This window comes from Zootoca vivipara, chromosome Z2, assembly GCF_965207765.1.
Source record: "Zootoca vivipara chromosome Z2, rZooViv2.hap1.1, whole genome shotgun sequence".
In the NCBI taxonomy this organism is placed as follows: Eukaryota; Metazoa; Chordata; class Lepidosauria; order Squamata; family Lacertidae; genus Zootoca; species Zootoca vivipara.
This window is the reverse complement of record NC_142585.1, coordinates 46969979-46986772: the sequence shown is the minus strand read 5'-3', so window position 1 is coordinate 46986772 and position 16794 is coordinate 46969979. Positions and strand designations below refer to the sequence as shown.

The following is a 16794-nucleotide window of genomic DNA, read 5'->3' as shown; positions in this document are numbered from 1 at the left end:
ATTGAGGTTCCACTGTATTGAGAAGGCAGGTTCTGGAAAAGTGTTTGTGTGCCGTCTGCATGGATGAGGGGGGATTTGGAGCCACTGATCTAATGCTTGTGCGTGTCACAAATAGGAGGAAACCTAAACAGAGTTTCTTGAGCAAGTCTTGGCTTTGGCTTTCGTTTGGTTCCAGACCGGTAGCTTAATTATTTCTTCTGCTAAGCTATGCCTCAGTTTCCTGGCCCTGTGTGTGTGTGTGTGTGTGTGTGTGTGTGTGTGTGTGTGAGAGAGAGAGAGAGAGAGAGAGAGAGAGAGAGAGAGAGAGAGAGAGAGAGAGAGAGAGTCTTTCCTCAGCCTAAGCAATGATCCTCTTCCTCCACATTTGCTTGCTTTTGCAGCGGACAATTTGGCCCACAATCATCCTGCAGTTGTTCCAGACATGTTCCTGGGTTTTTTCTAAAAAATTTTTTTAAAAAAATACCCTTTCTCTTTACATTTGAACTTTGTGTCTCCTTCTGACTTCTACCAGATGTTAACATTTTTTCCTCCCCACCCCCTTTGTTTGTTTTCTAGGGATTCCCCGGAGTTCCTGGGAAGAAGGGCAAGATGGGTAGGCCGGTAAAGTTTTTCTTCGTCTACTATGCAGACTTTGTTTAAAACAGTTTTAAAAAATGGGAGTGGGGCAGTGGAGGTGGGAATCTTGGACAGAGTGTGTTTTTTTTGCAGGCAGGGGGCAGTTGGTTGTGGGTCATCTATATATATATATATGAAAAAAAGGTGAAACTATGGGCTCCACTTTTCTCCAAAACCGCTTGACCGATTGTCCTGGAATTTGGACACAACGATCCATGCCACCCCCCAAGTGTTTGCAGGGGGAAAAAAATCCCTCAAATCTCACACCTGCGCAGGTAGAAACCTGCTATTCCACCAAGTAAAACAGCGCCCTCAAGTGGAATTCCTCCCACAGTACACCCCCTCCCTTCCTGTAGAATCTACACCACACCCACAAACCAAATAATGACACCATCAACCAAGCAACTGAAACCACCAAGGCGGCCATTACCAGACCCCTAGGCCCTGCCAGGCCGTCAGGCCCCCACTAGGCCCGGGGGGAGGGGGAGTGCCCGGATTGCAGGATGCAGCATTGTTTTATGTAGGCTCCTGCCAGGCTGCCAGGCCCCCACTAGGCCCGAGGGGGGGGGTAGAGGGCAAGCGCATGAATGGCAGGCCCCAGCATGACCTTTGTTTTATGTAGGCCCCTGCCAGGCCCCCACTAGGCTTGGGGGGGAGATAACCCACAGCAACGCACTTGGGGGCACGGCAAGGCCTTTTTACTTTAAATTTTAGCGGGTGTTGTAAAACAGGGGGACTCTGAGGCTCAGGGGGATCTGAAGGGGGCTATTACCCTCCATTTGACAAACACAAACTAAAACCAGCGCCCTCAAGTGGCGTTATTCCCACAGCTCCGCCTCCACCTCCTCCTCCCTCCCCATGGAGTCTAGCCCACACCCACAAACCCTGCCTCCGCCATGAGATCCTGTAAAACAGGGGGACTCTGAGACTCAGGGGGATCTGAAGGGGGGCTATTACCCTCCATTTGACAGACTAATGCACAGCTAGTGTTATATAATGGGGCTGGGAATGTGGAAGTCTTGTTTGGTTTCATAAAGGGCACGTCCATTAGGGTGATGAATTTTCTACATCCTCATTTCCTTGTATCATAATTTGATGAGCGTTCATTAAAGATTAGATGAAGTCTGACTTTCAAAGAGATTTGATTAAAACCTCACGCACAAAATGATTTTTTAAAAAATTATTGATCTGTTTTTGGACCATTTTTGAAGTCACTGTAAGCAGATATAAAACTGAACCCAAGCTTTAGAGTCACATATATATTGTTTTCTGCTGCTCCAGAGAAACGGACACGGAGCAATGGATTCAAACTTCAAGAAAGAAGATTCCACCTCAACATTAGGAAGAACTTCCTGACAGTAAGAGCTGTTCGGCAGTGGAATTTGCTACCAAGGAGTGTGGTGGAGTCTCCTTCTTTGGAGGTCTTTAAGCGGAGGCTTGCAACCATCTGTCAGGAATGCTTTGATGGTATTTCCTGCTTGGCAAGGGGTTGCACTGGATGGCCCTTGTGGTCTCTTCCAACTCTATGATTCTATGATTCTACTAGCTGACCCGGCCACGCGTTGCTGTCAGCCATATGTCAAGAATGCTTTTATGGTGTTTCCTGCTTGGCAGGGGGTTGGACTGGATGGCCCTTGTGGTCTCTTCCAACTCTAGGATTCTATGATTCTATATTCAGTGTTACCTCGACTTACGAATAACTCTACTTACGAATGTTTCTACTTATGAACAGAGCTCCCTCCGCCATCTTGGATGCGTTTTAGATATGATTTTTTCTACTTACGAATTTTTAGATAGGGTTGCTTCGACTTACGAATTTTTTCTCCCAATGCATTCCTATGGGATTCGACTTACAAATTTTTTTGACTAACGAATGTGCGTTCGGAACGCATTAAATTCTGCAGCCCACCCTTGGAAGGGGGGAGGCCATGTGGACCCAGCAAGTGCCTGAGTCACGGGTAGAGGGCCAGGAAGGCCCCAGCATGGCCCAGGCTCGCTGGGAGAAGGGAGGAAGGCCGCACGGAGCAGAGGCATCCACTCCCCCACTCAATCCAGCATCTTTGGCCCCACGGGAGACAGACAGGGCCATCAGAAGCCGCTGGGCGGCCTCCGGCACAGCGCGGCCCCGCTGTGAGGTGCGGGGGCCACTGTGAGGCTCCCCCCACCGCCCGGCACGCCAGGCCCTAATGCTGTGCCAGGGAGGCTCTCCCCGCTGGCTCCATGGCGTCCGCTGCCGGCAGGAGGGCTCTGGGAAGCCCCGAGGCCTTCTGGCGCGAGTGCCTCCAGAGAAGTAAGAGCTTTCCTTTTTCCCTTTTCTGCTTTTTAAAAAGAGGGGGGCGCCCATGGGGGCACACGAGGGATCCCTGCACCAGGGTGCCCGATGAGCTTAAGACAGCCCTGACTGTCAGTAAGTACTTTTGTCTAGCTGGAAGATGTGCTTGAATTCTGCTATTGCCTCTTGCCTATCTGGGTAGATTTGTGAGCAGGGTGGCAAGAGGTGAAGTTAGCATTTGCTGCTCCGCCACATTTTTCCTCTGGCTCCGCCCACCACTAGCATGTGGCCCCTGGAAGGTTTCCCAGAAGTGAATGGGGCCTCAGACTGAGAAAGGGTTACCTAGCTCTGTTCAATGAAAAAGAAAGCATTCACGGGGGGGGGGGGGGAGGAAAACGACAACTGGTTACAGGGCCGTCTTAAGCAAATCCAGCGCCGTGGCACAAAGGTCCCTCCGGTGCCCCTCCCTTTCCCCAAGCTGCTCTCTATTGCCCTGGCTCAGGGTCCCCAGTGCCACCAGCCCAGACTTCCCGCCGCCCCTCACTTGCTGTGCGGTGTCCCGCTGCCAGTGCAGGCCACGCCGCCGACCCCTCTCCGCCCCAGCCAGGGCGCGGGCAGCTCCCCGGCTCCCGCCACCTCCCCAGCCCAGAGGCCGCATGGCCCAGCGGCCGCCATCCGCACCGGAGGAAACAAGCGTGAGCGGTGAATTCCGGGTCCCGCAGTGCGCCGCTTGTTCCCCGGCCGGCTGACTGGTCCACCGCTGCCTTTGCCTGCACTCTCTCGCTGCGCTCCCAGCGGCCAGAGGAGCAGGATGCAGTTGCCACACTGCCGCCTGTGCCCCAGGAGTGGTGGTGGTGGGGCGGCGGGCACCAGATGTGGAGGAGGCCCCTCGGGAGCCGCGACCGCCACTCCCGCAGGCCTCAGCGGGCAGCAGCTGGGGGGATTCCTGCGGGCCGAAGGAGAGGAGGCAGCGGCGGAGCCATAGGGCTCAGACATCAGCTGTCTGGCGGGTGCAGCAGCGCCCCTGGTGGCCAGGCCTAGACTGGTTACATCAGAGGCGAACATAACTGTCTGAGGTTGTTGTGGCTACTCTTGAGTAACGGCCCTGCACATCTGCTTGTCTTTCAGATGTTTTTATCGGTGCATATTATTTACAGTGCAAAGTGTCCAAAAATCATGTCTCCCTCAGTCTGAGTCAGAATCTCGCAATAGCTGCTTTCTGTTTCGCGCCCCACGTAACAGCCTGGGAATCCCTGAAGCGCCTCCCCCTACTCCAATGGAGAGCCGTTCGTCTCAATTCCGGCATGGGGGGGGGGGGAATGGCCTCCCGGCTGACTGTCTGCCGGTTCCTTCCACTGCTCTCTCTCCCTCCCCTTGGAGCAAGGGCTCTCGGAGGCTATCAGAGCCTCGGGTCTCCCTTTCAGTTTCCTGGCTCTTGTAATCTGATCCTGTGCTTGACTTACTGCTTGGCGAGGAACTGGACCTGATGAGGGGGGGGCTGTTCCCTATAAGCCTTCCCCCTTACAATAACTGTAAAAGAAAAGAAAAGAAAGATTGGAGAAAATATCTGACTAAAGAGTAACTCAACAAGGCAATGGTTGTTAGGTAAGGGGGCCTGGTCAGAGTTTTTGGAATGGTTTTACATACAGTTTGCCTGCACGCTCAATCTGTTCCAGCTGTGGTTCGGACTTGTGCAATCTTCCATTGAAAAATGCCATCCCCACCCCCCAGTTTTAACAGCATTTGTTTTTATTTTCATAAACGGAGTTGTATTCTCCCTCTGGGGAATGGTGGGATTTCTTTTGCAAAGATATATTCACGCTGAAGTCAGGATTTTCAGCCTCCTCCTCCTCCTCCTCCACCACCACCACCTCCATTAATAAAACCATCCACAATGACTATCTCAAGCCATAACATGGAATTAAAGGAATCCACGACATATTTAAATTGATCTTAAATTTGCTTGACCTTACATCATTTCAACAGAAAGCCTGCTATGAAAATGCAGTCCTGCATTTTGGATTGTGTGTGCTAATTGTCCCTCCTGGATCAAGCTTAGCAGGAAACGCCCCCATCCCCCAATGTAGCAGAATGTAGCAGAAGCTAGATTCTCTTAGCACTGTTTTTCTTTTAAAATAATTTTTATTCATTTTATAATTGAACACACCGAACAACACATAAAACAAACATATCACAAACATAAAACAACATAAAAAATAAACAATACAACTAAAACTAAAATACAATCAACCATTTTCCTTTAACATTCTAAAAGGGGACTTCCTCGAACTCCCCCTATCTGTGGTTCATTTCTATTCATAGAATCATAGAGTTGGAAGACACCACAAGGGCCATCTAGTCAAACCCCCTGCCAAGCAGGAAACATCATCAAAGCATTCTTGACAAGTGCTTAAAGACCTCCAAAGAAGGAGACTCCACCACACTCCTTGGTAGCAAATTCCACTGCCCAATAGCTCTTACTGTCAGGAAGTTTTTCCTAATGTTGAGGTGGAATCTTCTTTCTTGTAGTTGGAATCTATTGCTCCGTGTCCGCTTCTCTGGAGCAGCAGAAAACAACCTTTCTCCCTCCTCTATATGACATCCTTTGATATATTTGAACATGGCTGTCATATCACCCCTTAACCTTCTCTTCTCCAGGCTAAACATACCCAGCTCCCTAAGCTATTCCTCATTCGGCATCATTTCCAGGCCTTTGACCATTTTGGTTGCCCTCTTCTGGACACATTCCAGCTTGTCAGTATCCTTCTTGAACTGTGGTGCCCAGAACTGGACACAGTACTCCAGATGAGGTCTGACCAGAGCAGAATACAGTGGTACTATTACTTCCCTTGATCTAGATGCTATACTCCTCTTGATGCAGCCCAGAATTGTATTGGCTTTTTGAGCTGCTGCTTCACACTGTTGACTCATGTCAAGTTGGTAGTCTACCAAGACTCCTAGATCCTTTTCACATGTATTGCTCTCAAGCCAGGTGTCTCCCATCCTGTATTTGTGCCTTTCCTCTTTTTTTGCCCAAGTGTAGTACTTTACGTTTCTCCTTGTTAAAATTCATCTTGTTTGCTTTGGCCCAGTTGTCTAATCTGTTAAGGTCATTTTGCAATTTCTGATTCATAACTTTAAACTCCTTCCATTTTCAATTCTCTCAATCTAACAACTTATTTAACATAATTCTCAAACCTGCAGTTTCTAGACACTTCTAAATCCACTCCTAATACTCAATTTTTCCATACTTTTTAAAATACATTTTAAAATCTTTCCAATCTTCTTCCACTGCTCCTTCTCCTCGGTCATGCTGTCTCCCGGTCAGCTCGGCAAGTTCCATATAGTCCATCATTTTCATTTGCCAATTTTCCACTGTTGGTATCTCTTGAGTTTCCCAGTTCTTAGCTAATAATACTCTTGTTGCTGTTGTGGCATCTGTTAGCACTGAGTGGCCAGTACCTATGCCAGTCATGACTGCCATCTTCCTGCTTCTTGAATCTGGAATTGGACCATAAAACAAACAAAAAAATCCCAGTGGGGAAAAAAAATAACCAAGTGGATAACCGTGCCAGGGGTTTGGTGGGTAGTAGAGAAAGGAGCTTATTTAACTTCTATGCAGAATTCATCATGTGAAAGGCTGGACTGGATGAATCCCAAACCGGAATTAAGATTGCCGGAAGAAATATCAACAACCTCAGATATGCTGATGACACAACCTTGATGGCAGAAAGTGAGGAGGAATTAAAGACCCTTTGAATGAGGGTGAAAGAGGAGTGCGCAAAATATGGCCTGAAGCTCAACATCGAAAAAACCAAGATCATGGCCACTGGTCCCATCACCTCCTGGCAGATAGAAGGGGAAGAAAGGGAGGCAGTCAGAGATTTGACTTTCTTTGGCTCCTTGATCACTGCAGGTGGTGACAGCAGTCACGAAATTAAAAGACGCTTGCTTCTTGGGAGAAAAGCAATGACAAACCTAGACAGCATCTTAAAAAGCAGAGACATCACCTTTCCGACAAAGGTCCGTATAGTTCAAGCTATGGTTTTCCCAGTAGTGATGTATGGAAGTGAGAGCTGGATCATCAAAAAGGCTGGATCATCAAAAAGGCCGAAGAATTGATGCTTTTGAATTATGGTGCTGGAGGAGACTCTTGAGAGATCAAACCTATCCATTCTGAAGGAAATCAGCCCTGAGTGCTCATTGGAAGGACAGATCGTGAAGCTGGGGACGACAGAGGACGAGATGGTTGTGGCTACGAGCATGAGATTGACCAAACTGCGGGAGGCAGTGCAAGACAGTAGTGCCTGGCGTGCTCTGGTCCATGGGGCCACGAAGAGTCGGACACGACTGAACAACTAAACAACAACAAGAGAAAGGAGATGGGAGAAGGAATAAAACCCAAGATTTTGAGGAATGGTCATCGCTCAGTGATAGAGCATCTGCTTGCACGAAGAAAGATCTCAGGCTCAGTCTTTGGCATCTCCAGTTAGATGGCTCTAAAAAGGATTAAACAAATCTATTTAAGACAAGGATATCAGTGACTGCAAACCATGATGGCAGGCTATGTTCTTCATTGTTGGAGGCAATATGCTTCTGAATACCAGTTGCCTGGATCTGCAGTTGGGGAAAGGTATTACTGAGCTCCGGTCCCGCTTGCAGATTTCCCATTGGGGCATCTGCTTGGCCAGTGAGGTAACAAGATGCTTTGGCCTGATCCAGCAGCCAGGCTCTCCTGTTCTTAAACTGGGCACCGAATCAAATCTCCTGTTTTGTTTAGTCGTTTAGTCGTGTCCGACTCTTCGTGACCCCATGGACCAGAGCACGCCAGGCACTCCTGTCTTGCACTGCCTCCCGCAGTTTCATCAGACTCATGTTGGTAGCTTCAAGAACACTGTCCAACCATCTCGTCCTCTGTCGTCCCCTTCTCCTTGTGCCCTCTATCTTTCCCAACATCAGGGTCTTTTCCAGGGAGTCTTCTCTTCTCATGAGGTGGCCAAAGTCTTGGAGCCTCAGCTTCAGGATCTGTCCTTCCAGTGAGCACTCAGGGCTGATTTCCTTCAGAATGGATAGGTTTGGTCTTCTTGCACTCCATGGGACTCTCAAGAGTCTCCTCCAGCACCATAATTCAAAAGCATCAATTCTTCGGCAATCAGCCTTCTTTATAATCCAGCTCTCACTTCCATACATCACTACGGGGAAAACCATAGCTTGAACTATACGGACCTTTGTTGGCAAGGTGATGTCTCTGCTTTGTAAGATGCTGTCTAGGTTTGTCATTGCTTTTCTCCCAAGAAGCAGGCGTCTTTAAATTTCGTGACTGCTGTCACCATCTGCAGTGATCAAGGAGCCCAAGAAAGTCAAATCTCTCACTGCCTCCCTTTCTTCCCCTTCTATTTGCCAGGAGGTGATGGGACCAGTGGCCATGATCTTGGTTTTTTTGATGTTGAGCTTCAGACCATATTTTGTGCTCTCCTCTTTCACCCTCATTCAAAGGTTCTTAAATTCCTCCTCACTTTCTGCCATCAAGGTTGTGTCATCTGCATATCTGAGGTTGTTGATATTTCTTCCAGCAATCTTAATTCCGGCTTGGGATTCATCTAGTCCAGCCTTTCACATGATGAATTCTGCATATAAGTTAAATAAGCAGGGAGACAATATACAACCTTGTCGTACTCCTTTCCCAATTTTGAACCAGTCAGTTGTTCCATATCCAGTTCTAACTGTAGCTTCTTGTCCCACATAGAGATTTCCCAGGAGACAGATGAGGTGATCAGGCACTCCCATTTCTTTAAGAGCTTGCCATAGTTTGCTGTGGTCGACACAGTCAAATGCTCCTGTTACCTTGCCTCTGTGTTTCATCCGTAGCAGGATACATCGCTGTCCTCAGTGCAACTCCTTCTAAGGACAATTTCTTCCATGTCAGCTTATCAGCGCTTTCTCCCTGTGACGGATCTCTCGAAACATCTCTCTCTTTCTCTGGAGCAATGTATACACAAACCGAGGGAACGATCTAAAGCCAAATGTTTACACATCCCTGCTCTTGATTGCTGTAAAATCTCAATAGATGGAGCAGATTGTTTGCTCTGTTGTACAATTGGGCCTCCTGGAATGATGTAAGAATGTAAAAAGATTAAAATAGACGTGCTGGACGTGAGTCAGAGACTGAAACTTTTCCAGGGCAGTTCATCGCAGTGGGGACATGAGAGGAACATGATGACTCAGTCTTGGAAACAGGACTTTGAGGAGGTTTCCCCACCCCCACCCCCTGTCTCCTCCTCTGCTCTTTCCCAGTGCATCAGAACTGCAGCAGTTGGGGGTGTGTGTGGGCAAAGCAATAATTCCTGGGTGAGGGCAGAAGCAGCGTGTGAAGGGGAATCCTGCTCTTCAAGGGGCAGTGAGAAATCCTGGGTTATTTTGAGCAGGTTTTTTTCTGAGATGCCGCTGGATCCTTAGAGTGTCATTGTAAACAAATAAACCACCACCATCCCATTGTCATCAACAACTGGAAACAAGTCATTAAAAAAGTCATGTTCAAAAAAGAAGTGGAGAGATGCAACAGCCAACATAGAATCATAGAGTTGGAAGAGACCCCAAGGGCCATCCAGTCCAACCCCCTGCCAAGCAGGAAACACCATCAAAGCATTCTTGATATATGGCTGACAGCAACGCGTGGCCGGGTCAGCTAGTAATAGTACCACTGTATTCCGCTCTGGTCAGACCTCACCTGGAGTACTGTGTTCAGTTCTGGGCACCACAGTTCAAGAAGGATACTGACAAGCTGGAACGTGTCCAGAAGAGGGCAACCAAAATGGTCAAAGGCCTGGAAATGATGCCTTATGAGGAACGGCTTAGGGAGCTGGGCATGTTTATCCTGGAGAAGAGAAGGTTAAGGGGTGATATGATAGCCATGTTCAAATATATCAAAGGATGTCATATAGAGGAGGGAGAAAGGTTGTTTTCTGCTGCTCCAGAGAAGCGGACACGGAGCAATGGATTCAAACTACAAGAAAGAAGATTCCACCTCAACATTAGGAAGAACTTCCTGACAGTAAGAGCTGTTCGGCAGTGGAATTTGCTGCCAAGAAGTGTGGTGGAGTCTCCTTCTTTGGAGGTCTTTAAGCAGAGGCTTGACAGGCATATGCCAAGAATGCTTTGATGGTGTTTCCTGCTTGGCAGGGGGTTGGACTGGATGGCCCTTGAGGTCTCTTCCAACTCTAGGATTCTAGGATTCTACTAGCTGACCCAGCCATGCATTGCTGTCAGCCATATGTCAAGAATGCTTTGATGGATATAATCATGGATATAATTATGGAAGACACGTGTGGCCATATAAACAAATAATTACAAAGATGACTTGGGAGGAAACGGTCCTGAAATCTTCACATTTTTAGCTTCGGGGAGACAAAAACTGTTGCAACAAACAGAACCAATCTCCCATCATTTCTTTTCAACTTCTGAAAAGTATTCTTGGGGGGGGGGGTTTGTTTAGACATTCAGCAGTTCAAGTTGCTTCTAGCCTAGCTGCAGGGAATCTTTTTTTTTTTTAGCCCCCAGGGCCACATTCCCTTAGGAGGAAACTTCGGAGGGCAGCATTTCAGTGGAGCGAGAGGCAAAAGTGGGTGGGGCAATTGATGTGACCCTTAAGTGTGTACACTAGGCTGCTTGCGTGTCAAGTTACCAAGACTTCCCACCAATAACTCACACTTCACACGGAATTTAAGTCTAAGGTTTTTGGCATTAATTTTGGCCACAACTTTATTTAAATACAACCAATGTGAGTGGTTGCTTAGGCATTGGTTCCCATGCCACCTGTCCCCCACCTGGGACAGATCGGACTCCCCTAGCGTACTGGGGAAGCCAGGATAGGTAAGCACCCTCTGAGAGAGGCCAGGGCAGGGCCACCACACCCTTGACCTCTCCCCCAGATACTCCCCGAGGCTCATGTGTGGTCCTAGCCCCTACCAGGGGTACGGACAAACATGTGGAGCCCCAGGATTCCTTTAATGGAATACCCCTAAAGGCAGCAGAAATTTTGAGGGGCAGGCCCAGCCAAATCCATACCCCTCCACCATCCAATTTGAATCAATGCCTAACCGCCAACCTTACAAGTTGTGACATTTTGCTATGTAGTAGGCAAAAAAACCACTTGGCACCAGCCAATCAGCCAAGTGGCAAAATTCCTACTAGGCGCCCGCATCAATACAGACGACCCCATGACAGGCACAGCAATGTCATACGCAAACAAACAAAAAACCCTAAATATAGGGAGGGAGGGAGGGAGGGAGGGAGGGAGATCCGTTGCAAGCACCAAAAGCGAAAGCAAAAGCTGATTGCCCCAGTATATATTGGCTGTGGTGTCAATCAAATAATTGAAACATAACATTCTCCCCAGCAACAATACCCTCAGTAGCCATCCAAACTGACCCGCCCAACAAACCAGGGAACGTCTTGTTAACCCTTCCGCAACCCATGCTCTCCTTAAGGGGAGAACCTGCTATTCAAAAATTAATTCATATGAAAGGCGGAGACTTCTTCTGCACTGCCAGCCAGACATCTCCCCATCCAGGCATGCAGGAGGCATTATCATTCAAGAATGCATTCCAGTCAGGCTAAAGTCCTTAAGGAAGTATTTCACAGGCGGAGTCCTGAGGAGTTTTGTTGGAGAATTCGGATGAAAATGGAAATAGGAGCAGGTATTGCTAACCTCTACAGAATTACAAGCCTGGTAGATGAAGGGAACACTGTGGATGTAGCCTATCTTGATTTCAGCAAGGCCTTTGACAAGGTGCCCCATGATATTCTTGTAAAGATGTTGGTAAAATGTGGGCTAGACAATGCTACCATTCAGTGGATTTGTAACTGGCTGACTGACCGAACCCAAAGGGTGCTCATCAATGGCTCCTTCTCATCCTGGAGAGTAGTGACTAGTGGGGTGCCACAGGGTTCTGTCTTGGGCCCAGTCTTATTCAACATCTTTATCAATGACTTGGATGATGGGCTTGAGGGCATCCTGAGCAAGTTTGCAGACGGCACCAAATTGGGAGGGGTGGCTAATACCCCAAAGGACAGGGTCACACTCCCAAATGACCTTAACAGATTAGACAACTGGGCCAAAGCAAACAAGATGAATTTGAACAGGGAGAAATGTAAAGTACTACACTTGGGCAAAAAAAATGAAAGGCACAAATCCAGATGTATGGTATAAACATAGTCAAAATTCAAATTTGGGACAAATCGTTTAATATTTAAATAAATAAATATTGCAGAAAATAATAGTATGCAACTATTATTGCTCTACTGAAAACCTAAAATTTATGTTGATTAGTTCACAATTTAACATACTGAGAAATAAATGAGTCAAATTCCTACGTTTTTATCACTCGTAGTGAGGCAAAATTTCAATCTGTAGGAGCAGGATCTAAATATTAAGCGATTTATCCCAAATTTGAAATTTGACTATGTTTATACCATATGCCTGAGATAAGATCAAAAAAATTCCGAATTTTTTTTTAATAACCCACCCTAGTGTAGACCCCAGGAGACGCCAGAGGGAAGCCTCTGCCATTTTCTCCGTAGCGGTGGGAGGAGACAAGCAGTGCCTTTATCAATCACTAAGCTTTATTTGCATAGCTGACAGTCATAGCAACAGAATACACGCAACATACAATTAAAAATGACATGGATAAAAAGATCAGTCATGTGACTATGATTATCGTTGAAAAGATAGCCCTTAGTCTCATTGCACCCTCGAGGAATCTGGCAACTTGTGTTGTTCTCAGCTCATTTTGATCTGATAGACGAAAGAACAATGTGGCCTCGATTGGGCAGCATGGGATAGTTATGAGTAGTGGTGGAATGAGATCGAGCCGCAAGTCTTTCTACAGAAGTCATGACAGAAGGACGCGAGCCACTGTTTCCATGTTGCTCCCATTCCACAGGGGCAGAGTCGTTTTCCCGCTGGAATCTTTTGAAATCTGTCCTCGAGAACAGCTTAGGGGATATTTTTCCTTGTTAAATTCATCTTGTTTGCTTTGGCCCAGTTCTCTAATCTGTTCAGGTCATTTTGAAGTGTGATCCTGTCCTCTGGGGTATTAGCCACCCCTCCCCATTTGGTGTCATCTGCAAACTTGCTCAGGATGCCCTCAAGCCCATCATCAGTATTTTCTACCCAGACTGGCAGTGGCCCTGTAGAGATCAAGGCAGAATGGCTTGTTTTTTCACTCTATTTATGGCTGGCTTTCCTGTCAAAATGATAAGAAACGGCACTAACATTCCGAACATTTCAGTTCAGTATTGTTTGCTCTGCTCCTGCTGAGTGGGACTCATACTAGCGAGAAGACATCTCACGTCCGTTCTTTTGTATTTTGCTTCTGAGCAACAGGAAAACTATGCAGCTTCCCAACTGGGCTCCAAGGGGGCATTGCCCAAGGCATTGCGGGGAGAGATGGTCACAAACAACTCATTGGCATCTGCACATACTAATACCTATTCACACACACAAACACACACACAGAGAGAGCTGACTTTTTAAAGTTCCAGAAAAACATCTCCTTCTGCTTCATTGACTAGGCAAAAGCCTTTGACTGTGTCAACCACAGCAAACTATGGCAAGTTCATAAAGAAATGGGAGTGCCTGATCACCTCATCTGTCTCCTGAGAAATCTCTATGTGGGACAAGAAGCTACAGTTAGAACTGGATATGGAACAACTGATTGGTTCAAAATAGGGAAAGGAGTACGACAAGGCTGTATATTGTCTCCCTGCTTATTTAACTTATATGCAGAATTCATCATGCGAAAGGCTGGACTAGATGAATCCCAAGCCGGAATTAAGATTGCTGGAAGAAATATCAACCACCTCAGATATGCCGATGACACAACCTTGATGGCAGAAAGTGAGGAGGAATTAAAGAACCTTTGAATGAGGGTGAAAGAGGAGAGTGCAAAAGATGGTCTGAAGCTGAACATCAAAAACAAAACAAAACAAGATCATGGCCACTGGTCCCATCACCTCCTGGCAAATAGAAGGGGAAGAAATGGAGGCAGTGAGAGATTTTACTTTTTGGGCTCCTTGATCACTGCAGATGGTGACAGCAGTCACGAAATTAAAAGACGCCTGCTTCTTGGGAGAAAAGCAATGACAAACCTAGGCAGCATCTTCAAAAGCAGAGACATCACCTTGCCGACAAAGGTCCGTATAGTCAAAGCTATGGTTTTCCCAGGAGTGATGTATGGAAGTGAGAGCTGGACCATAAAGAAGGCTGATCGCCAAAGAATTGATGCTTTTGAATTATGGTGCTGGAGGAGACTCTTGAGAGTCCCATGGACTGTGAGAAGATCAGACCTCTCCATTCTGAAGGAAATCAGCCCTGAGTGTTCACTGGAAGGACAGATCCTGAAGCTGAGGCTCCAAGACTTTGGCCACCTCATGAGAAGAGAAGACTCCCTGGAAAAGACCCTGATGTTGGGAAAGATGGAGGGCACTAGGAGAAGGGGACGACAGAGGACGAGATGGCTGGACAGTGTTCTTGAAGCTACCAACATGAGTCTGACCAAACTGCGGGAAGCAGTGCAAGACAGGAGTGCCTGGCGTGCTCTGGTCCATGAGGTCACGAAGAGTCAGACACGACTAAACAACTAAACAACAACAACAACAAATAGAATGTTTAACAGTAGGCCAGAGAGATATGTAGCTCAGTTGGTAGAGCATGAGACTCATTCTTCGAGTCATGGGTTTGAGCCCCACATTGGGCAAAAGGTCCCTGCACTAAATGACACTAATTGGACTAGATGACCCTCAGGGTACCTTCCAGCTCTACACTTCTAGGATTCTTTGTGCAGATGTAAGCTGCCCCCCTCTATAAACTCAAATACAACCTTCAAGAAGGACGCGGTTGGCGCTGTGGGTTAAACCACTGAGCCTAGGGCTTGCTGATCAGAAGGTCGGCGGTTCGAATCCCCGTGACGGGGTGAGCTCCCGTTGCTCGATCCCAGCTCCTGCCCACCTAGCAGTTCTAAGTGCAAGTAGATAAATAGGGAAGGTAAACGGCGTTTCCGTGTGCTGCTCTGGTTCACCAGAAGCGGCTTTGTCATGCTGGCCACATGACCTAGAAGATGTACGCCGGCTCCCTCGGCCAATAATGCGAGATGAGTGCGCAAGTGCAGAGTCAGTCACGACCAGACCTCATGGTCAGGGGTCCCTTTTCTCTTTACCTTTACAACCTTCAAGAAGCGCCATGGGCTGTGTACAAAAAAATAATAATTCTCCTTGCTTTCTCCATATTTGTTAATCAGATGGGCAAGAGTGAATGCATTATCCATTGTCAGAAGAACCAAACCTGATCTAAATCCTGTTTATTCTTCAAAGATGCTCCCATTTGCCAGAGCCCAATCCTCACATCTCTCAATCTGATGCCCGGCATATAATGTTATCTGCAATGTTTATCAGACAGATAGGCCGTCTAATTGCTGGGCTGAATTCATTCTCTCTTCTTATCAATGGTGATATCTATACTCACCGTCTAACCAGCTGGGATTTTAGTAGTGAGAGTCATAGAATCAAAGGGCTTTGCAACTGTATCCATCTTTGCCAGTGGCCTTAATTCCTTCCAAAAAGCCAATTCAACCACCACCCCCCCACACACACACCTTTTTTTTCGTTGTAAGGAGCCATGGAGCCATGGTTTCAAATTCAATGTGACAAGCCTGCAAGCTAGCATCACAAACTATTTTGCTGAACGCTCTGGAACAGCGAGTTCCCCTGACACCATTAGAAACATGTTAATTGAAGGGATTAATGTATGGGAAAGCAGAGGCATCACCTTGCCGACAAAGGTCCGTCTAGTTAAAGCTATGGTTTTCCCAGTAGTGATGTATGGAAATGAGAGCTGGACCATAAAGAAGGCTGATCGCCGAAGAATTGATGCTTTTGAATTGTGGTGCTGGAGGAGACTCTTGAGAGTCCCATGGACTGCAAGAAGATCAAACCTATCCATTCTGAAGGAAATCAGCCCTGAGTGCTCACTGGAAGGACAGATTCTGAAGCTGAGGCTCCAAGACTTTGGCCACCTCATGAGAAGAGAAGACTCCCCTGATGTTGGGAAAGATGGAGGGCACAAGGAGAAGGGGACGACAGAGGACGAGATGGCTGGACAGTGTTCTCGAAGCCACCAAGATGAGTTTGACCAAACTGCGGGAGGCAGTGGAAGACAGGAGTGCCTGGCGTGCTCTGGTCCATGGGGTCACGAAGAGTCGGACACGACCAAACGACTAAACAACAACAACAACAACTTAACCAGATCCCACAGCTGTTTCTGATGCCTAAAACATTGTTTTTGAAACACCTCCCCACCCCACTCTGTCGTTGGACTGAAATTGAAGCATCTGACAGTTCTGAGCACAATTAACATTTAGCCACCCTGAGCTACCTGGTTTCTTGACAGCTCAGCAACTTTCATCAAATGCTTCCATGCCTATGCATGTTACTTTCAAAGACTGACTTGTGGCCATTGAGAATTATTGAAGCTTATCTACTGGAAGAGACTTGGCTTGGACTACTGCAATGCGGTCTACGTGGGGCTACCTTTGAAGGTGACCCAGAAACTCCAATTAATCCAGAATGTGGCAGCTAGACTGGTGACTGGGAGCGGCTGCCGGGACCACATAACACCGGTCTTGAAAGATGTACATTGGCTCCCAGTATGTTTCCGAGCACAGTTCAAAGTGCTGGTGCTGACCTTGAAAGCCCTAAATGGCCTCGGTCCAGTATACCTGAAGGAGCGTCTCCACCCCCATCATTCTGCTTGGGCACTGAGATCCAGCACTGAGGGCCTTCTGGTGGTTCCTTCACTGCGAGAAGCCAAGTTGCAGGGAACCAGGCAGAGGGCCTTCTCGGTAGTGGCACCC

At 47.4% G+C, this 16794-nt stretch overlaps 1 protein-coding gene across 2 annotated transcripts in view; it reads left to right on the top strand.

Annotated features, from left to right (window-relative positions):
* Positions 1-16794, top strand: part of LOC118084239 (uncharacterized) — a 281031-nt gene that overhangs the window by 83732 nt on the left and 180505 nt on the right. For both annotated transcript variants that reach the window (XM_060270659.2, XM_060270658.2), the window contains exon 12: positions 556-600. In XM_060270659.2, coding sequence (XP_060126642.2) covers positions 556-600 — 45 coding nt within the window. The remainder of the gene's footprint in view (positions 1-555; positions 601-16794) is intronic.